General features: G+C 33.7%; 2 protein-coding genes across 3 annotated transcripts; both read left to right on the top strand.

The window, feature by feature from the left end:
• The first annotated feature begins 5,838 nt into the window (after positions 1–5,838).
• LOC107626257 (probably inactive leucine-rich repeat receptor-like protein kinase At5g48380) lies at positions 5,839–8,119 on the top strand. Its single transcript, XM_016329095.3, has 2 exons — positions 5,839–6,901; positions 7,089–8,119. The coding sequence occupies exons 1-2, from the start codon at positions 5,987–5,989 to the stop codon at positions 8,022–8,024; spliced, it is 1,851 nt and encodes a 616-aa protein (XP_016184581.1). The 5' UTR covers positions 5,839–5,986; the 3' UTR covers positions 8,025–8,119.
• An 11,576-nt stretch (positions 8,120–19,695) lies between these two features.
• On the top strand, positions 19,696–21,647 carry LOC107626255 (sulfite exporter TauE/SafE family protein 2-like). Of its 2 annotated transcripts, none has more exons than XM_021116560.2 (4): positions 19,696–20,613; positions 20,709–20,813; positions 20,900–21,046; positions 21,122–21,647. In XM_021116560.2, exons 1-4 carry the CDS (start codon positions 19,828–19,830, stop codon positions 21,428–21,430), a joined length of 1,347 nt encoding a protein of 448 aa, XP_020972219.1. In that variant the 5' UTR covers positions 19,696–19,827; the 3' UTR covers positions 21,431–21,647. The 2 variants fall into 2 exon arrangements, with proteins under 2 accessions (XP_020972219.1, XP_088360296.1); XM_088504170.1 differs by having other exon boundaries at positions 19,711–20,613; positions 20,900–21,028.
• Positions 21,648–22,096: the final 449 nt, after the last annotated feature.

The following is a 22,096-nucleotide window of genomic DNA, read 5'->3' as shown; positions in this document are numbered from 1 at the left end:
TATTCTTGGTCCCCCTCTAGAAATAGCAACCGGCTCCCACAAGCCCAAATCAACCTGATGACTAATAAAGCATGCCAGTCGCTCCATACACAATACAAAAAGATAGGGTGACATAGGGTCTCCTTGTCTAAGACCTCGGCTAGGAGTAAAGCCATTCAGACGACTCCCATTCCAAAGAATAGATAAGGAAGAAGCAGTGACACAATTCATAATCAAATTAAGTGTAGGAATAGGAAAACCAAAGCTCTTAAGGGTATGAGCTAAAAACCTCCAGTCAACTCTGTCATAAGCTTTCTCCAGATCAATCTTAAAGGCCAGTGTACCTTTCTTTGATTTAGTCTTCTTCATAAAGTGGAGGACTTCTTGAGCAATAATGATGTTGTCAGGAGTTCCTCGTCCCGGAATAAATCCTCCTTGAAGCGGGCCAACAATCTCCGCAAGATGAGGACGAAGCCTATTAACAAGGACCTTCGTGATGATCTTGTAAACTACATTGCAGAGACTAATCGGCCTGAAATCTTTCATAGATACTGGTGATTCAACCTTTGGAATGAGAACCAGTAAAGTCTCCAACATTCTCGGATCAAGAGTAACACCGGAGAATGCCTGCTTAACCATCTTCCAAACATCAAGACCAATGATCTCCCAATATTCTTTGAAGAAGAAAGCTTGAAACCCATCCGGACCTGGAGCTTTAAAAGAGTTCATGTGAAAAACAGCTGTTTTGACTTCCTCCATAGTAACTGGTGCCGTAAGATTATTGCAAGCTTCCTCATTCAGAGAAGGAAGAGGCACATCACCAAGGCAACCCAAATCAACATCATCCAAATGACATAATAAGCTTTTATAGAAAGACTCTGCTTCTTGACTCAGAACCTCTGGATCAGTTTCCCACACTCCATCCTTGAGAAAAAGGCCATGAATCTTATTATGCTTCCTTCGCGCAAGAGTTTGAATATGAAAGAATCTTGTATTCCTATCCCCGAACCTTACCCACTGCTCTCTGGACTTTTGGAACCATAGGAGCTCTTCTTGCACTAGAGTATTATTATAATCATCAAGCAACTGTTGCTCTTTCTGACGCAAATAAATACTATCCACCACTTCCAAACGCTTTTGTAAATAATTAATCTGCTGCTCTAATTCACATTTCTTAACAAAAATGTTACCAAATACCTTCGAGTTAAACTCTAGTGAATTCTTCTGTACTTCTGAAAGCTTGCCATGAATTCCTCTATTACCAGACCACCATGACTGGTTCACAATATCTTTATACCCAGGATGAGTAGCCCAAGCAGCAACAAATCGGAAAGGTCGATTCCCTTTAGGCTGAGGACGACCTTTACAACGCACCAGAATAGGGCAATGATCAGACTGAAGCCTATTTAAAACTTCTGCATAAGCCTCTGGAAAGATAGATAACCAACTACTATTTATACAGACTCGATCAAGCTTTTTTGCCACGTCAACATAATTTTTCACCCTTCTGTACCAAGAAAACTGCCTCCCGATAGTCTTTAGATCAAACAAACCACTATCCCCTAATGAAGTAGCAAACATGTCTGCTCTTTGATGAGAAAATTGACAGCCCTTAGATTCATGAGAAAATTTGACTTCATTAAAATCACCAAGAACAATCCAAGGTCCTTGAAAAACCATGGATTGTGCAACAAGATAATCCCAAAGGAGAACCCTTTTATTAAATTGAGGACTGCCATAAATACCACTACACCTCCAAATTAAATTATCAAAGTGAACCTCAACAGTAACACCCTGATCAAAAGCATTAATGAACTTACAACAAACACCCTTCATAGAGGATAGAAACCAAATACCTCCCTTGTGCCCCTGTGCCTCTACTATACCAACAGAGTGATACCCCAACCTTTCCCAAAATAATTTTAAATGCTGAAAAGGGGAGTGAGTTTCAACCACAATAAAGAAAACAGATCTAAATTTCCTAACAAGTTCCTTACAATGCACCCGGGCTAACTTATTAGAAGCACCCCTAATATTCCAAACAATCATATTTAAACTATCCATAAATAATAGGGACAGAATAAATAAGAACATAAACTCTAAACAGAATCACCAACCTCAATAGGTGGTTTGTCCTGCGGTACTGGCACACTCTGATCCTCAATAATTGCCACCTTTGGACACCCTGACATTGCACTTGCCATGCTTCCATCTACTAAGGTTTCCTCCGTTGTGCCACCATTTTTATCAACTGGCGAGTTCTGCAAGGAGGAAGGCCGAGGACGCTTCCGTAGAGAAATTCCACGACGTGCAGGAGTTCTGCGCGATGGAGATGGCGCAATTTCATGTTTTTCTTGCTTCCCCATCCTAATGCCAGTTGATTTGCCTCCATCACCATGCAAATTGGGCCTTGGACCCTTCTCGAACCAAACTTGTGCTGCTTTCCATCTTGATCCTTCAAACCTGATGACTGGCCCATTGTAAATTTTTTCTTACGCAGCACTTGTTGCCAGCCCTCTCCATCATCCATGCATGCCTCATTAACAAGACCATCAGGCATGTGAGGAGCCAATGATTCCGTAACCACATCCTTCCCTTTAACAACTCCTAATTTCTCACCCAAATCACGAGCTTCTGATTCAGCCTCTTTTTGAATCTCATGATTGTTGTGTGGCACTAGTGTTGGGGCTTCATTATTTTTTCCATCACCAAAGGAATTTATGTTTCCTTCCAAGGACTCCTTCTCCATGCACAACGATTTATCATGCCCATACCGTGCACAAGTAGCACAAATCAACTGTAAACTCTCGTACTCCACTTCATAAGTCACACCCTCCACTATAATATGTTTGATTACAGGCAACTCAAGATTAATTTGAACACAAGCTCGGGCATATTTTCCTCTTTCTGCAAGCTTAGTAGCCAAATCTACTTTCACCGGAATCCCAATTACAGAAGCAATTCGCAGCATTGCTTGTTCCTGGTAGCACCAAATTGGAAGTTCCGAGACTCGAATCCATACCAGCATTGATCCAAAGGATTTTTAGCATGGCCTAAAATCCACATCCCATGGCTTTACTGCAACATAGTGACCGTCTATCAACCACGGACCACCAAGAATGACTTTCTCACGATCCCCAGCAATATCAAATTTAACCAAAAAATATCCAAATCCCACGTCCAACAAATCAAACCCTCCTTTGATGCGCCATACTATCCGGAGCTTATGCATGAGAGCCGTGTAGCCATAATACTTATCCAGCACCTTGGTCACGATGGCTTCCTTATAAGGTTCAGCTAGACAGCTCTTTGCCTCCTTGGTAAAACTGACACTTGGTGGACGAGAATCACCCTGCTTACCTGTCACCGTCGCGATACCATCCCCAGATAAAGACCCTACTAATGCAAAGGCCTTGGACTTTTCTGCACCAATGACTTTATCTCTAAAAGAAACCTTGGATGGCTTTCCTAACCCCTCTCGAGAAGAATCCTCCTTAACACCGGATACACACCCACCCACGCTCTCCCCCTTATCTCTTCCGATGGCATGACCATCTTTCTCACCCTGTTTCACCCTCAACCGCTCGCCCCCGCTTTCTCCTTCTCTCATTCTCTTTGAGTACGGAGTACAATCATATCGAAATCTATAGCATTTGATAACTTTCTTAACCATGCTAATAGAAAATTAATTAAACCACTAACGCTACAGAATGAAGCGGGTATAACTAGAGCGCAAAAATGTAACAGTATATTTAGAGCTAAATATATTCTATCCTTCTTGTATATTGCATTTAAAAAATATCTCTTCTATTAGTTTTTTTTTGGTGACTACTTCTATTAGTTAATAGCGCTCAATATTTCGCACCATTTTCTGTTAGTTAATTAATATCAATTATATATCAAACAATGTGAGACTCTGGGACATTAACAATTTGACTGACATAAATATATCAATTGCGCGTGTGGACTTATTCCGCTGTTGGGCTATTTGCTGTAGCTATCAATTTATTGGAAAAAAAAGAAGCTCATTCAAAAGTTAAGAAGCCTTTTAAAATGGTTGTGAACATAGTTTTTAAAATTAATTTGTGTTTTTGAATGCTAAACAATTTAATATAAATTTATTATTAATAAGTATTTATATTTACTAAAATTATTTTAAATGTTAAAATTGTCTACTAAACATAATTTTTGTAATTTTTATTATTTGGGAAATAGAGCTTATTTAGATAAATTTTTATAAAAAAGATTTTTTTTTTTCAAGTGATTTTTTTAAAGGTATCTTTTATAGTGCTTAACTGCTTATATTTCACTCATATAATTCAAACATAAAAGGTGGGTCTCACCTTATTTTATCTCTATTTTTAGACAAATTAGGCATAATTTTTATAGACACTAAAAAATTTATTTTTTTAAAGATTTTTTTTGAAAATAAAAATAATTTTATATTTAGATATTTCATATAAAAATATTTTTTATCTAATAATTATGTTTGGATATAATAATATAAAAATATATTTTTAATTTATTTATTATGTTAAACATATCTTTCTTTCAAGTAAAAAAAGAATCTTTTTAAAAATTATAAATTATAACTTTTAAAAAAAATGCTTTATTCTAGTTTTTTTACTTTTAGTACTAAAATTTTGTAAAACACATTAAAAAAAAGAAAAAGTATTTTTTTATTCAAAATTTTTTTTCTATCAATTTAATAATACCCAAACAAGTTTATAATACAAAATTTATATTTTTTATTAATATTAATCAAACTTTAAACTAACACTTTAATTTTTATATTATTAGAATTTATAATTTAAATATTAAAATTTAAAATTTAATAGACAAATAATAATAAATTTTGTCGATAGTATAGTGGCATTACTTTTTATATTGGGTAAAGCATATTTTTTGTTTTTGAAGTTTGACAAAAATTTTAAAAATATTCATAAGTTTTATTTTATTTTGATTTTGTCCTAAAATATTTTTATTTACATGAAATATACCCCCAACAGCTAAAACTTAAGAATATTTTTAAAATTTTTGCCTAATTTTAAGAAATAAAAAGTATATTTTATCCTTTTATATTTATTAAAAGTCACTTTTATTTTAATTTAGAAGGAAAGACGATTGTGGGCCGCTTATCAGCTTATGAGACAGTTGGAGCTAGAAAGAAGCATTATTGGAAGATACAATGAGAAAACATATAGTGGCAAGCGGGGAAGCCTGTCCCGTCCCACGAGAAGCCTGCTCTTTGGCGGGCTGGCCCGCCCCGCCCCGTCTAGTGAGGTGGTTCCAGAATCCCAGCCCGCCCCGCCTAACGGCGGGCTGGCGGACCGGCGGGCTAAGCCCGCCAAATATCCTCTCTCTCTCTTTTTTTTTTTACTTTTAACTATTAAATAATATATATAAATGCATAAAAAAATCTCTTATGTTTTTTACTTTTAACTATTATAATTTTTAAAAATATAAACAAATTATAATTTTTATATTCACAAACATTAAAGTCTTTGTAATTATAAATATTGTTTCTAAAACAAAATAAACATAATCCAAAACATTCAATTTTCATCCTCATTCTCTTGTAAGTTGGGTTTTGGCAAAAAAAAATTATAAAAATACCTCTTGCCAAAAGAATACTAAGTCCAGCGAGAAAGCTCGCCCCGCCTCGCCAAAGCCTGCTAAAGTCCGCGATTTAAGCGGTGCGAGTTAGGCAGATTTTTACTATTTGATAATTCCAATTTTCCAGGCCAACCCGCCTTTTTTGACGGGTTACGCGGGTTACGCGGGTCAGTCCGGCGAATTTAGGTCCGTTTGCGTTGCTAGGATGGAATATGTATCTTGGTCAAGACTCAAGAGTCAACCAGAAGTGTATTTTTCTTTTTGGCTCCAAGTCCAAGCAATGAGGTAGGAAACTTGATGTAATCATGTGAGTTCCCTTGTGAAGAACTTTCTCATCAATTAATCCTACATTCCATTACATAGAGACAGTCACCAAGATATCAATAAAAGAATGGGTATTATTCTCCTGTACATCATCCAAGCCTTCTTGTGTTTCTTGCTCGCCACCGTTTTCACACCAGGCCATGCTACTCTCACAGATATATTCTGTTTGAAATCCATCAAGGAGTCCTTGGAAGATCCAGATAACTACTTACAATCCTGGGACTTCAGCAACTACACCGAAGGTTTCATATGTAGATTTACTGGTGTTGATTGCTGGCATCCCGATGAAAATAGAGTGCTCAATCTGAAACTATCGAACATGGGTCTCAAGGGGGAGTTCCCGCGGGGCATTCGGAATTGTTCATCTTTGACTGGCTTGGACCTTTCTATAAACCACTTATCGGGACACATCCCTTCTGATATATCATCAATCCTCACTTATGCTACCACCCTTGATCTCTCAAGTAACATGTTCAGCGGAGAGATTCCACCATCTTTGGCTAACTGCACTTTCCTGAATTATCTCAAGCTTGATGACAACAAGCTCAGTGGTGGAATCCCACCAGAATTTGCGAGTCTCCGCAGGCTTAAGACACTGTCTTTGACCAATAATGAGTTGTCAGGACCAGTACCTAACTTCCCAAGTGGTCGAAGTGTTAGCTATGGTAATAATAGAGGGCTTTGTGGAGGGCCTTCTTTGTTACCGTGCTCCTCGCACAAGCACCTCCACCTGCACCTGCACCTAACATTTAAGGTTGCCCTCCTCCTTGCTTTTGTTTTCTCCTTCATCGTTTGTGTTGTTGTGCGCACTATGTGCTTCCGTTCTTCTTCTAGGACTAGGAAACACATGAAGCCCGCCAAATTCAACCACCCAGATACATTGAAATATGTTTGTTCCCTCATAAGGTGGAAGATGCGACCGCTTGTTTATCACATACGCCAACTGCTACCTCTGCACTTGCAACACAATGGAACCCAACAGGTACTCCCTCAACCACCCCCTTTGTCTCATCTTGCCATGTTATAAGAATATGGAATGTAATGGGTTGCCAAAATAAATGTGTTCGGTTCTGTCTTGTCCTGTTTTATAGTATCCAAAGAAATGAATGGAACTTAGTCTTCATCACTTTTCATAGAAAAATCATGACTGTTTTGAGTTGAATCCACAGATAGCGGTACTAGTGGAAAGATTGACATCCACTATGAACTTAGAAGAACTCAATGATGCTACCGAAAGCTTTTCTATTGACAATGCCATAGGGGTGGGAAAAATGGGAATAATGTATGAGGGAGTACTAGCTAATGGTTGGCACCTTGCTGTTAAGAGGCTATCAGATTCTCAACTGTTTGAGAGAGAAGTTCTTTTAGAGATAAGGATTCTTGGGAAGCTTCAACACAGAAACATAGTTCCTCTGCTTGGATTCTGTGTGGATAATAAGGAAAGGATTCTGGTGTACCAATATACATCAAATGGAAGACTTTCCAAATGGTTGCATCCTGTGGAATCTGAGGCTCTGATATTGACATGGCCACAGAGGATCAAGATTGCACTTGGTATGGCTAGAGCCTTATCTTGGCTTCATAACACTTGCAATTGGCATGTTGTCCATCTTAATGTATCTTCTGAGTGTGTCTTGCTTGATGAGAGTTTTGAACCAAAACTATCAAATTTTGGAGAGGCTAAGTTTATGAACCCCAACAAGCATGATGATCTAGGCATGGCATTTTATGTAGAGGATGGCAAGAAGGATGTTTTTGATCTTGGTAGTGTGCTTCTTGAGCTGGTCACCGGAAAAACATTGGAGGAATTGGTGTGTTTATCTAACACTGCTGACTTATCTGTTGACCCTTCAACTATTTATGATGCAATTGACAAGTCTCTTATTGGGAAAGGATTTGAAAATGAAGTGTTTACTCTTGTCAAAGTTGCTTGTGAGTGTATTCAGCCTTTTCCAGATGATAGGCCAACAATGCTTCAAGTTTACAACAGCATGACCAATGTATGGGAAGAGAAGCATGAGTCTATTGATCATTCTGACATGCTTGCCAGGGGATTAGAAATTGTTTCTGCTACTACGGATAGTAGTGAAATTGTTGAGTTATAAGAAATTAGTATGTATAAGGTTACTTATGAATTCAGATATATATTATAAATAAGCTTTGCTGGATGTGAATGAAAATAAAGTACAAGTTACATATATGATGCTGTATCCTTGTTGTTACTGTAGTGATCAACATATTGTGAATTCTAAATTTGAACTGTGCAAGAATTCCATGCACAGTATCAAATGGTTTTTCTGATTTCCCTGATGATTAATCATCTCTTTTGTGAATGGATTCGATGAACAAATTCTTATCTTGTCTCCTGAAGAATGCCATTGACTGCAATCAACACACACAAGCCAAGCATACTTGATGTGTATATATCTAGTTCTAACTTGTTATGGCAAATGGAAATACTTGGCTACAACAACACGGTACTAATGTATATAGTACATTCTCTGCCATTTGGTGTCAATGAAGGGTTCAGACTTCAGTCACATGTTCTAATAATAAAATCAGTGGGCGGTAGTCCAAATCCTTCTAATTAAGTGGTTGTATGTTGTGGCAGTCACCAACTCACCACCACTGAAAATCTTGCCTTGACTAACAAAACTAGACACATTATCACAGTGATTTGATTTGGGCTTGGAAATTCATGGCCACTTGCATTGCCCTGTCACTCTACCACTAATCACTATTTAATTATATACTAAAGGCCTAAAGTGTTTCTTGTCACTTGATATGCACCAAAAGGCACACATCTCCAACCTGTAACTTCTTCAGAACCAAAATTCACTTCATGTATTTACATAATTGAGTATCTTCTTCAACAATAAAAAATTATTTTCTTTTAAATAATGAAAAGTATTCAAAATCATTGAAGAATGTAACCAAGGCACATGTATAGGAGTAAAACACAACTTTAATTAGTACAATGACTTATCCCTACTTTTGGCATATTTGGAAAAAGAAAAAGAGAAATGATGATTGTGGTATTCAAAACATTTCAAGAGGAAGTTTTTATCATAAATAATGCATGGATGTGAGATAATTAGGTCACATATGAGTCTTTAACTATGAATAAGTACAGATAAGATCGATCATGTGATTGGCAAAAACATGTTGATAGAAAGGACGTTTGTGCAACTGGAAATTAGAGAAGGAAATAGATAGAAAGTGATTACTAATTAAAAGCAATAAAGCAGAATGATGGAGAGCTTGGCACCGATAACCATAAACATAATCATTTTAGCCTTTGAATAATTATATTGCAAGAATGTGGCAGTGCCAAACATATATACATTTGTCACCATGAATTAGCACTAGACTAGAAGTGCCACTCAGCCGCCGCGTGGTACTGAAAGAAATCTCTAGCAAGTTGCCTACTACTCTAATATATATTGTTTTTGTCTCATGTATGACTCACGTCGCTATTATATTTATGAGAGACAATGTATACAATGAGTTGATTTATTGGTCTACCGTAGATTAAAAAAAAAATCTCCTAAATTTTAATAACAAAAAATTTTTATCTTCATTTTCAAATTTTAACTATTTTCTACCTATTACCAAATTTTTCAAAATATACAATAAAATAATCATTAAATTTTAAATTTAAATTTTAAATTCCCCAATTTTAAATTTTAAATTTTAATTTCGTAGTCCCACAGTCGCATCCATGTCCATTGATAGATGTTCAGTTCAATAGGTTGGCAAATGGTTATTGTAATTCTTACGAGGATGGTTAGTTTAAGTATATATAATTAACAAATACTAGATGTTCATTTCATTAGGTAGTCGGATGTTTATTTTAATAGATATCTGGATGATTGTTTGTTGGGTTTAGATCTATCTCAAATTTTTCAGAAGCGACCTTCTCCTACCTAGATGACGCCGGCGAAGTTCAAACCATCATCATTTCCGACCTAACGAAGGGCAAAAAAGCCATCATTTTTGCCGTCCCAGGAGCCCTTCACACCAACCTGCTTGCAGAAGCACGTCCAACAGTCAACAGAGCTGAAGGCGAAAGGCGTGGACAGAATCGCGTGTGATGCATTCGTGATGAAGGTGTGGAAAAAAGACCTCCTGAAAGTCAACGACGAAGTTCTGTTACTTTCTAAGGGTAACGGAACGTTCACAAAGGCCATTGGGTGCGAGTTGAATCTGAGCGCGGCTGCCAGGATTCAGGGAGTACAGTGTTGAACAGTTGCTAGTTGCGCGATAACCGAAAGTGGCCGCGGCGACGGGGAAGAAAGGAAGGACCTGCCGAGGGATCCGATACGCCAACGGAGAGACCACGTGCGGTTTTGGTCGGCCAGAACCACGCGGCAGCGGCATAACGGTCGGCCGGGAATCGCTGCGGCGTCAACGTCAGATACCAATGGGTGTGAAATTTTAATGAGATGTTGAGTAACTGTACGTATTTAAAGGTTTAATTGTTAATCTTAATTTTTTAAAATTTAAAATTTAAAATTAATCAAAAATCTAGTTATTAATTACAATTTAATTTTTCTATGTTATCTATTGTACACATTGTATATTAAAATTATTGTTTCCTAATATTTTCTTTATATTTAAAGATCAATGGTCAATAAGAAATTAATGAGGTTGTATTATTTTTATTTGTATATAATTGAAGATCAACACAATCAACTCCTCATTTGGCTTTATAAGTTGCTTTACCTGCCATTAAGTATGGCTGCGTTTGTTTTGAGCATCCCTTCACATGAAAATATTAAGATATATAAATACATAAAAATAATAAGATATATTTTTTAACTTGTTTGATATATAAATACAAAATAAAACACATAAATCACAATTTTATTAAAATATTAATATTATTCTTAATCAGAGTACTATCATTTTACAGTCATCATCTTAACTAAGTTACTACCATTAACAATTAATTATTATCTCAACTAAACAATTATGTTAACAATTTAAAACTAAATAACAAATTTAATCCAACAAATTTAATATAAGGAGAAGCGACATTGATTTAAGTGGAAGGGAAGCAAAAAAGGAGATGGTAATAGGCTAGTAACAAGAAAATAGGAGAGGCAACAGTGGTCTGAGGGCACACCGAGAAGAGAGGCGACGGTGGCCTAATGGCAAGGGAGGAGAGACCGTGATAGCCTGACTAACAAGGAAAAAAAGAGGTTAAACTCATTGTGCTTTGAGTGTTAGCGGAAAAAAAAAGGAAAAAGAAGAAGAATCTAAACATAATTTAAACATAATTTTGGATTTATAAATTGGTAGAAATTCAGGTGCAATCGACTTTAAGTAAAATTGATAGTTGAGAGTAGTTAGATAATTTGACTGATTTAACTAAATTTTTATTTAACGGCTCTCAACTATCAACTTCACGTGAAATCGACTGCACTTGAGTTTTCACCTTATAAATTTAAAATAAAAATATTTATGTATCTTTACGTTTTTTGTAACTGTCAAGATTTTGTCTCACAATCAAATAGCAAATATATACCAATGTACTTATGTCTTGGGTAGACACGTCCATTAAATAAACGCACCTTGTATGGTGTTATGCATATAAAGATATCTAATATATTTTATATTAAATAATTTAATTAAATATATCAAATTACTTATCTAATAATTAAATAATTAATATCCATAATTTATTCTAAAAACAAATAAAGACTTGTTTGGGAAGCTTTTCTCCATCCACTATAACATAACCCGACTTCGTTCCAGCATCAATATTAACATGGAAAAGTATATCGAATTAAAAAGTGATCAGCCAAAAAGTAAACAACTTAATTAATTTATAATTATATTTAATTAATTTTATTTGTTTTTAATTTATAATATTTGATATTAATTGCTTCTCACCCCAAATTAAAATTCTGAATGATATGTTGGAGAATAGGGGTGGAGATCACGGAACTTCTAACAATCCTGATTCTTAGTATAAAAAAGAAACATTCAGATATTTAGTAGAAAAAACATCCTAATACCTAACATAAACACCATTTATGTAAAAATTTTGGATTTACCCAAAGACATTTAACTGATTTTTTGTTGATACCCTCTTAGTTCCCTAGCATTGTTGTATTAATATTGACCTTATTTTGTACAAACTAAGTTTGCATGCAAATCACAATATATATATATATATATATATATATATATATATATATATATATATATATATATATATTCATGAGATTCTTGTAATTAATAAGAGTTAAGCCCCCACTTTGGTCTGAGATTGGCGAGTTGCACTGATTTAGTCCTCAAGATCCCAATTGCACTAAATAAGTCCTCCAGATTTGAAAAAGTGCACCACGTTAGTCCTTCTCCCAATTTTCGTCACCGGAGCATTAACGCCGTCAGTGACGTGGCCATTTCTTGCCACGCTGGACCCAGCAACAATTAGATGACATGGCACTCAAATTTGATTAGCTCCAATTTAGTCCTTGTCCCCTTTTATAACCAAGATTTCTGCCCTAACTTCTTCCTCTTCTTCTTCTACCCACTTTTCCTAGTTCTTTGTCTTCTTCCTCGCTGTGCAGCTTTCTGGGTTTAGGATCATGAGTGCAAATGGGAGCCACAGTTCCATGTGGTCAAGCAGAAGGATCTCCAGAGGAACCAATAGAGCATCGAGTTTTTCAGAGTGGTGTGAGTGTGGATGCTGCCCTGTTCTCCGGTGGTCCACAACAGAGGTTAACTCTAACAAGTCATTCTTTGGGTGTCCTAATTACAATGTCAGTGAAAAAAGGTGGTGTGGTTTGTTTGTCTGGGCTGACATTAGAGAAGAAGACATCGGGGTGAAAGGGTGACTGCTACCGAGAATGTTGATGAAGTGAGGGTCAATTTGGCCTAGAGAATTGGAAAGTTAGAAGTTGAAGTTAGGACCCATAGATTGTACATGTTATTGTTGGCTCTGTTTATAATGTTTGTTGCTGTTTTCATGTTGGTATTTAAGGTTTGAGGATGATTATGTTTTAGAGTTATTGTAAAGTAGACAAAAGAAAAAGTGTCATTGTGAATTATTTGAAGTTGGTAGTCTTGCTCTAAATATAAACCAAGAACTCTGTTTTTGTCATCCAACAAAATGATAGAAAAAATATTGTAAAGAAGAACCTGTTAGTAGCATAATTAAAGGTAGAACAATTTGTCATTATAATAATAAGATGCTAACTTAACAATGAGTTTTCAGCATGAGTATTAACAAGCAAAACAGCTGCCATATTAGTGACACCTCCCCAACCTAATTAAAAGCTAGTTCTTGATCCAAAATACACCAATAACAAAGACAGATAGTGCCATCAAGCTTACAATGTTTTCAAATATAATAATTGGTCTACTGTCATATACTGAAGCCAAAAAACAAAAGTATGATTCACAAAAAGATTCCTAATTCAACTACATCTTCATTCCTTCTTTCTCGGGGGCTTGAAACCAGGTGTTGGGACAAATTTTAAGAAGTTGGCCAGTCTGGAAGATGTGGCTGAGCTTGCTCCTTGCAGTGGATCCATGGTGACCAGTCCTGATGGTGGTGAGGACTTCCTCCTGGTCTGCAACTTGGATGGCCTTTGAGGTGGTGCCTATTCCAATAAAATAATATCCAAGATGAGGCTGATTGTGCAATCAACAAGTTATTGGTAAGTCCTATTCAGACCAATCAACAAGTTCATTTGAACTATTTACCATTCAGAATCCATTCAGATTATTTACAAACAAGAAATCAACAAGTTCATTTACACTATTCATAATCCAGAATCCATTCAGATTATTACCAACAAGAAATCAACAAGTTCATTTACACTATTTATAATCCAGAATCCATTCAGATTATTACCAACAAGAAATAATACAAGAAATCAACAAGTTTATTTACACTATTTACCATGGAAGGAAATAAATATAATGAATGAATAAAAATTATTACCTTTTGCATGTCACTCATAAAAGTTGAAATAGAATTACACATAAAATTGATGGACTGAGTTTGATCACTACCTGTGGTAACACGCTTTCTTTGTCTTTCGGATATCCTGCGCAACATTTCATCCCCTATTAGAGTATCAGCACATATTTCTAAATCCAAGATCTGTAAATCACAAATTAGATAAATAGTAGAAACCATAAGGACAGTATTTGCATTTGTGATGATGCAATATTGTGAGAAATCAGAACTCAGAACTACTTGAAGTTGAAGATGTCAGCTTTAGTATATATTCTGTTATCATCTGGTTTGCTTCCTGGCCTTCAGATGCTGTTGCCTAGTATTATTAGAAAGGCAATAAGATTAAAAGGTTGTGTATCAATTAAAATTAACAGTTTAACTGAACTTAAGAGGAAAGAGTATGGCTAAGGTGGTAATGTATAATAGAATCAATTGCTGAAGTTCATTTCTATAGAAATAGTAATGCTTTATAATTTGCTATGCAGATTTTCCAGTGGAGCATGGAGTTAGTTCCTTTCACCTTCATGTATATATCGATATCTTGGTCGGGTTTAATTTTTGCTGCTATCTCTCGTCTTGTTAGTTTAGAAAGCAAGTCTGCACATAGCAAAAAGTAATTATAAGTCATGCTTAGACTACAGGTTACATATATGGAAGCTATCTTCTTCAACAAGAACAATTTAGGGTGAAATTCGACTAACCAAATCTTGAACCAACCCCTTGACACCTTGCTGATTCTTCCACCACTAGAACAGAGCATAAAAAAAAATTCTAAACACAGTCCCACAAAACATCAAAACAAAATCCTATCACAAAATCAGCTTTAAAACTTGTGAACTGACAATATACAAAACACTTAATCATGATCAACAACCATCACAGCATTCCATTAAATTTGAAAAAAAAAAAACTGTTGATCCTCACTAACCTTAGTGACGACACAGAAGATCTCTATAGTGGCAAACGAACTCTTCCAATAATTGCACAGCGAACGTTGTGTTCCAATAGTCTCGACAAATTCTATTGCAGCCACTTGTTGCTACTTTGGGTCACTCATGGAAGAGAAGCTTTTTTTTTTCTCTGCGTCGTTTATGGAGAAGTAGAAGAGGAAGAGTAGAAACAAAAAAGGGTGCCTAACGTTTTATTTCCCATTACATACAAACGACATCGTTTAAAGGGATGTTTAGCGCTAAATTAGAAACGACGTCGTTTCATTCTGTCCAGCGTGGCAAGAAATTGTCACGTCACTGACGGCGTTAGTGCTCCGGTGACAGAAATTGGGAGAAGGACTAACATGGTACACTTTTTTGAATTTGGGAGACTAATTTAGTGCAATTGGAATTTCGAGGACTAAATCAGTTTAATTCGCCAATCTCAAAAACCAAAGTGGGGCTTAACTCAATTAATAATACAAAAATATTTAACAATAAAAAAAATAAATCAAAATTATTAAAATTTTATTTTATTTAATATTTATTAATTATTATATTAATTAATAAATACTAAATAAGACAAATTTTAGTCAGTTTTAATTTAATATTATCGTTAACAATAATGGAAAGCCAAAATCAGCCTCTATAGACATTTTATGCAACTAACTGCGCTCATCGCTACAAATGGAAACCAATCTCCAAGTAAATAACCTAGAAATTAAGCCTTAACTTAGGGCTTGTTTGGGTGAGCTTTTAAGAAAAGATCTTTTTTTGAGTTATCTTTTTTTAAAAGATCTTATAGAGAAGTAAAAGTAATTTTATGTTTGGATATCTTATGTAAAAAAATCTTTTTATCTATCAATTATGTTTGGGTATAACAATATAAAAGTACTTTTTTGTTTATTTATTACATAAAAAACATCTTTTTTTTTAAAAAAAAAGATCTTTTAAAAAAAGATGTAAGTGCATGTTTGGGCGCCATTATTTTGTTAAAAAAAGATCTTTTTTCAATGAAAAAAGATCTTTTTTTATTTTTTAACGTGTTTGGCAAATTTCTAGTAGTAAAAGTAAAAGCACTAGTAAAATAAAAAAAAGATCTTTTTTGAGAAGCTGTAATTTACATCTTTTTTTAAAAGATCTTTTTTCCTTAAAAAAAAGATGTTTTTCATGTAATAAATAAACAAAAAAGTACTTTTATATTGTTATACCCAAACGTAATTGATTGATAAAAAGACATTTTTATATGAGATATCCAAACATAAAATTACTTTTACTTCTCTATAAGATCTTTTAAAAAAAGATAACTCGAAAAAAGATCTTTTTTAAAAAGCTCACCCAAACAAGTAAATTACAACTTCTCAAAAAAGATCTTTTTTTGATTTTATTAGTGCTTTTATTTTTACTACTAGAAATTTGCCAAATACGTTAAAAAATAAAAAAAAATATTTTTTTATTAAAAAAAGATCTTTTTTTAACAAAATAATGACGCCCAAACATGCACTTAATCTCACATAATAATGTTGCCACTAACACCTAAGCAAATGATGAACTGATGAAGAGATCGAGGCTGCTGAAAGGGCTTTTACCAATTCTTTCTTCTAGATTATCAAAAAGATATTATTCTCTATTATGCCTTTGCCGAAATTTTAGCACAATTATACATTCACTAATTAAGTTTCACAATCTATTATTCCAGTATTAATTAGTTTCTGTATTAAATAATATAATAATACCCTTAAAATTTACGGAGACCAAGAGCTTGGAATCTTGGCATGTGTGTTCATGTTCATTGGATTGATGCCGACCCATCCTATGTCGATAGATTCCTTTTTCAAAATTATGTAATGGCTAATTTTATAGTGTCTTTTGTTTGGTGTCTAATTTTTGCCTAAATTATTTTTTATAGTAACTTTAAAATATTTAAAATTTTTTAGTTTTTATAGTTTTAAATTTAAAATTAATTATTTTACCTATTTTAGTAATTAGACAATACTTTTTAGACATCTGACAAGGATATATATAGTAATGGAAACATTTCAGGTGCACCGGAGAATACCGATGCACCAGTTGTTTTAACTGTTGATTTTAATTAATATATATTATATATATTTTTTATAATTCAGATCAACGGTTAAAACAACTGGAGCACCGGTACTTCCGATGCACTTGAAATGTTTCCTATAGTAATTACCAAAGATGAAAGCTTGAACCTAATCTTCACTCAATCTAAATCAAGCTGTCATTTGTCACAGTCCTTAATCATCTTTAAAAAGAAAATTACTGTATAGTCATCATTATTTATATTCATGCATATCATACACAGTCATGTATCATAGATTCTAACCTAAAATATGACATAAAAGTGTATGCATTTAGTTTAACTCTAACTTATTCACCGGTTCATTTAATTTAAAAACAAAAATAGAGACCAAATGTTTAGTGAGTTAATATTAGTTATCTTTTTTAATTTAAATTTTTTTACTTTTTTGAAGATTTAAAATTTTAGATTTATAATTTAAAAAGTTTATAATTTAAAATTTAAAATTTAAGATAAATAAAATAATTTTAAAAAGACTGACTAATATTATTAATCGAATAATATTGTTAATTGAAAAAAAGTAAGTTTTTAGTATTATTCTCTTTTTATTTTTTTATAAGTTTTTTCTTTTATATCTTTTAAATGAATATTGAATCAAAGACTTCTCATTAAATATAAAAGATATTTAGTTACTAAGAGAAGATTATTAATTGATAATTTAATATTTTTTTACATAAAAATTAGTTTTATTTTAAATTATTATTAAATTATATAATAATGTTGCATCTTTTTAGTAATCTGTGGATAAGATCTAGTATCCGCAAATTAAGAACGGATAGAATTAGAGTTGAAATATTCTCAACTCGCAAATAAATTAAAATTAAATTTATATAAAAATTTCAACTTAACGATAGAAAATTGAATTTAAACCTTACCCTACTTTACCTTACCAATTGTGACTCCTAATCTCGACCAGTATTTTCCTCCAATATATTGTTGCATGAGTGGAGAAAACTAAACATAATTAAAAAGCTTGCATGTCACTATATATAATAACAAATAAAATCAAAGCTGAAAGTCTCGAAAATAAAATATTCTATTATCCATATATATTTTTCAACGTTGATAAATTATAAACTGACTTATTTTAATAATTTAGATTTCTTAAAGAATTAAGTTTAATTTAAAATTATTTTAAAATAATAAGAGGATTTGTATTGAAAATTTCTATTTTCAAAGTGATTGAGCAAAACTCTAAGTTTATTGGAGTCTGACGAATAGATTACTACTATCCATTTGAGTATTTGACTCACCTAATATAAATTAATTTTGCAATCCTAATCTATCCTTTTAATTAATATGTAGAAAATAAATATGCAATTAATTAGCTAGTAAATATTTTAATCTTTTAGAGCAATATTTTTAGAGTATTATTTTTGGTACTTTTAAAAAGTGAATTCATTTAAAATTAAGTTTGTATTAAAGTTAGTTGATGAAATAAAACCAATATTATCTTAAAGATATGGTACACTTTGATAAAAAACTAATAAAATTTTATCATTCGTATAATTATATCTATAAAATAATTAAAAATAATATAAAATTTTGATTGAATTAAGACTAAAAATTAAAAAAATAAATTTTATTTTTAATTTTAAATTATTATTTATAATAAATGATTCCACAAATATTTATGTGCTATCTTATAAAATCTAAAATAAAATTATAATTAAAACTAGTATTAGAAATACTCTTACGTTCTAGTCTTCTGGTCATATTTATTTTATTCAATAAATTAAAAAAGGAATATCTAATATGAAAGTAAAAGATTTTTTCTTTTTCGACATTTAACAAATCCTAATTTCCTACGACAATTGAATTCAAAAATCAAAACCACTACTTATGTGCGGAATCAAATCGAGTAATATACCGGAAAAAGTCATTTGTCTGGCATTAACTTCAGAAAAGGAGCTTAGAAATATTTTTGAATTACAACGTATGTCCCTTCCCTCTACTCTAAATGGTTTTTGGAATCCCCCATCCATTGGTACTTTTAAGATTAATTGTGATGCTAGTTATTTTGGTTCGGGTGATAGTGTTGGTTTTGCTTGTGTTATTAGAGATTGTAATGGGAGCTGGCAAAGGGGGTGTTTGGGAATGATTGAGAGTAATAGTATTCTTCAAGGAGAATTGTTTGCTATTTGGAGAGGATATCTCTTAGCTTGGGATGTGGGTCAACGAGATGTTATTTGTGAGACAGATTGTGTGGAAGCATTTAATCTTGTTACTCAAGATGGTTTTGGGTTTATTGATCCACTGGTGCTCAAAATAAGAGATATCATGCATTGGAATTGGCGTGTTGACTTTCGTTTGATTATGAGAGATGCAAACACGGTGGCAGATACTATGGCAAAGATGGCGATGAAGTTACAACTTTCGCATGTGGAGCTTCTTTCACCTTGGGAGGAGTTTAAGAGTAGTCTTAAACGGGACTGTCCCTCTATTTAAGCAGTTCCTTGTTTTGTTTTTTTTGTTTTTCTTTGTTTAATTTATTTCAGTCACCAAAAAAAAAAAATCGAGTAATATAAAAGTTCCACGGTTTTTTACTTTAATTAGAAATTAATTTTTTTAATTCATATTTTTTTCTTCTTTCCAACACCATTCTTAATATCAAAATTTTACCCTTTATGATCAGCCATCCATTGTTGTTATCATTGACTTAAATTAAAAATTCTAAATCTTCTAAAAGATAAAGATAAAAAAAAGATTAGCTAATATTAATTTATACTATCCTTAACAGCAAAATCTTGTTTTAACTAATTTAAAGAATTCGGTCCAATATTGTTTATTTGTTTTTTACTCACTTGGATTCATACTCTTTATCATATGCTTCCTCTTCCTTTAATTGTGTCACTATATAAACCCCACAACACAGAAACCACACACCACTGATTCCAATCATGAACCACGCTTCTCTTTCATGCTTCCTTCTCATCTTCATCGTAGCCTTCAACTCTGCAAAATCACAAACAAGTTCGGTGGAGAAAATCTATGATGATAATGGATCACAAGAACATGCCAAGGTACCTTTATCAGGCCACATGCTTCTTGCATCACTCTTATGTTTCGTGGCTTCTTCCATATCCAGTGCTGGTGGGATCGGTGGTGGTGGCCTCTTTATACCGATACTCACCATTGTTGCTTCTTTAGACCTCAAAACAGCTTCGTCTCTCTCTGCTTTCATGGTCACTGGAGGCTCCATTGCAAACGTTTTCTGCAACCTCCTCTGCACCACTAGTACTAGATTTGGTGGCAAATCATTGATTGATTATGATATAGCCCTCTTGTCAGAACCGTGTATGTTGCTGGGAGTGAGCATTGGAGTTATCTGTAACCTTGTGTTCCCAGAATGGTTGATCACTTTGTTGTTTGCCATCTTTCTCACTTGGTGTACCTCAAAAACTTGCATCAATGGGGTACTGCTTTGGAAGGCCGAGTCAGAAGAGATTAGGAAGAAAGGGTTTGAGGGAGTTGAGAATGGGGATAATGCTGCTGATGAAGAAGGCCAGAGGCTAGTTCAGGAGAACAAACAAGAGATTGAAGAAGGGTTGAAGAGTCTTGAGCCTCTTCTTGCTGCTGAAGAGAATAGAAAATTTGGTATCCCTTGGTTGAAAGTGGGGGTGTTGCTTTTAGTCTGGTTCTGTTTCTTCTTCCTCTATCTTCTTCGTGGCAATAAATATGGACAGGTAACAGTTTCTTTCACTCTTTTTATTATAGCCATAGGCAATTTCGCTCTAGCAGATTTATTTAATCAGATACTTTGAATTGTGAAATTGTGCAGAGTATAATTCCAATGGAGGCATGTGGTGTTGGATTTTGGATCCTCTCATCAGTTCAAGTACCTCTGGCTATAGTTTTCACTGCCTGGATTGTGCTTAGAAAAGAAGTTAGTGAACATCACATTAGAATTTAGAATAGAAGCTTCTCTATTCAACTAAGTTACTCAACTTCCCTTGAAATTTGATTATGCAGGGTCCATGCCTAAGCAGAAGTGGGCAACCAAATAAGATGATTTTTCCAGTGATGGCACTACTAGCAGGGATGCTGGGTGGTGTATTTGGAATTGGTGGTGGAATGCTCATAAGTCCACTTCTCATTCAGGTTGGAGTACCTCCTGAGGTAAATCTCACTTATGACATTAATTATGATTAATCTGAGTTCGGAGTTTTAATTTCGAATATATTGGTTGTGCAGGTAACAGCAGCAACATGCTCATTCATGGTGTTCTTCTCATCTACCATGTCAGCATTGCAATATGTAATGTTGGGAATGGAATACATAGAGACAGCAGTAACATTGGCCATAATATGTTTCATTGCATCACTCCTTGGGTTATTAGTGCTGCATAGAGCAATCAAAGAATATGGAAGACCATCCTTGATAGTATTTTCTGTTAGCTTAGTGATGACACTCAGCAATGTCCTAATGACTAGCTTTGGAGCCATGGATATTTGGAAGGACTACAAGTCAGGGAAATACATGGGGTTCAACCAACCATGCTGAATTTCAGTTTTATAACCTTAGTTTTTTTTTTTTTTAATTACATACATGGTACATGGAGTGCAATTTTGGACTTACTGAGAGTCACGGAAACAAATTACTAAGATAGATAATGTAGCCAAGCTTATGAGAGTGAAATTAATATGTAGCATAGGCTTGACTGCTATTATATTCTGACATGTAATATCCATGTGCAATAACATATAACAGCTTCCGGGAAGATGAATCACATGAATGTAACTTTGTCATTATTTCGTTAGAGAAATTCTTATTGAAGAAAAGAGAGTACAGTACCTAAACACAATTAAGAAAGAAGGGATGAGTAAATTCAAGAAATAGAAAAATTTACGTTTCTCGGTTCTGTTGCTCACAACAGAATATGGTATCTCAGATTCTCTTATTCTTTTTATATTCTTTTATTTTTTAAGGTTAACATATATTTCAAATTGATTATCATTTCAGTTCTTTGACGTTTGATACCATTTTACCCACATATCACTATTATCTTTTTATGTTGGGATACCTAAAAGTAGGCTATAAATTTTAGTAATGAATTGGAAAAAAAAGTTAATAGTCATATTTCTTTTTAAATTCTAACATTCAATTATTTCTTATAGGTTATTCATGTTAACAAGTCTTAACAGGCTTTATACATATTTTTATAAAATG

Source organism: Arachis ipaensis, chromosome B2 (assembly GCF_059453495.1).
Source record: "Arachis ipaensis isolate K30076 ecotype BB chromosome B2, ASM5945349v1, whole genome shotgun sequence".
NCBI lineage: Eukaryota > Viridiplantae > Streptophyta > Magnoliopsida > Fabales > Fabaceae > Arachis > Arachis ipaensis.
This window is presented reverse-complemented; position numbering and strand designations above follow the sequence as displayed.

What these genes read in the sequence shown, in the direction of transcription:
- LOC107626257 (XM_016329095.3), top strand. Translation starts at nt 5,987, where the DNA reads ATGGGTATTATTCTCCTGTACATCATCCAAGCCTTCTTGTGTTTCTTG. An exon ending in AACACAATGGAACCCAACAG is followed by an intron (nt 6,902 to 7,088) that starts GTACTCCCTCAA and finishes TTGAATCCACAG; the next exon opens with ATAGCGGTACTAGTGGAAAG.
- LOC107626255 (XM_021116560.2), top strand. Translation starts at nt 19,828, where the DNA reads ATGAACCACGCTTCTCTTTCATGCTTCCTTCTCATCTTCATCGTAGCC. An exon ending in GTGGCAATAAATATGGACAG is followed by an intron (nt 20,614 to 20,708) that starts GTAACAGTTTCT and finishes GAAATTGTGCAG; the next exon opens with AGTATAATTCCAATGGAGGC. An exon ending in GGATTGTGCTTAGAAAAGAA is followed by an intron (nt 20,814 to 20,899) that starts GTTAGTGAACAT and finishes TTGATTATGCAG; the next exon opens with GGTCCATGCCTAAGCAGAAG.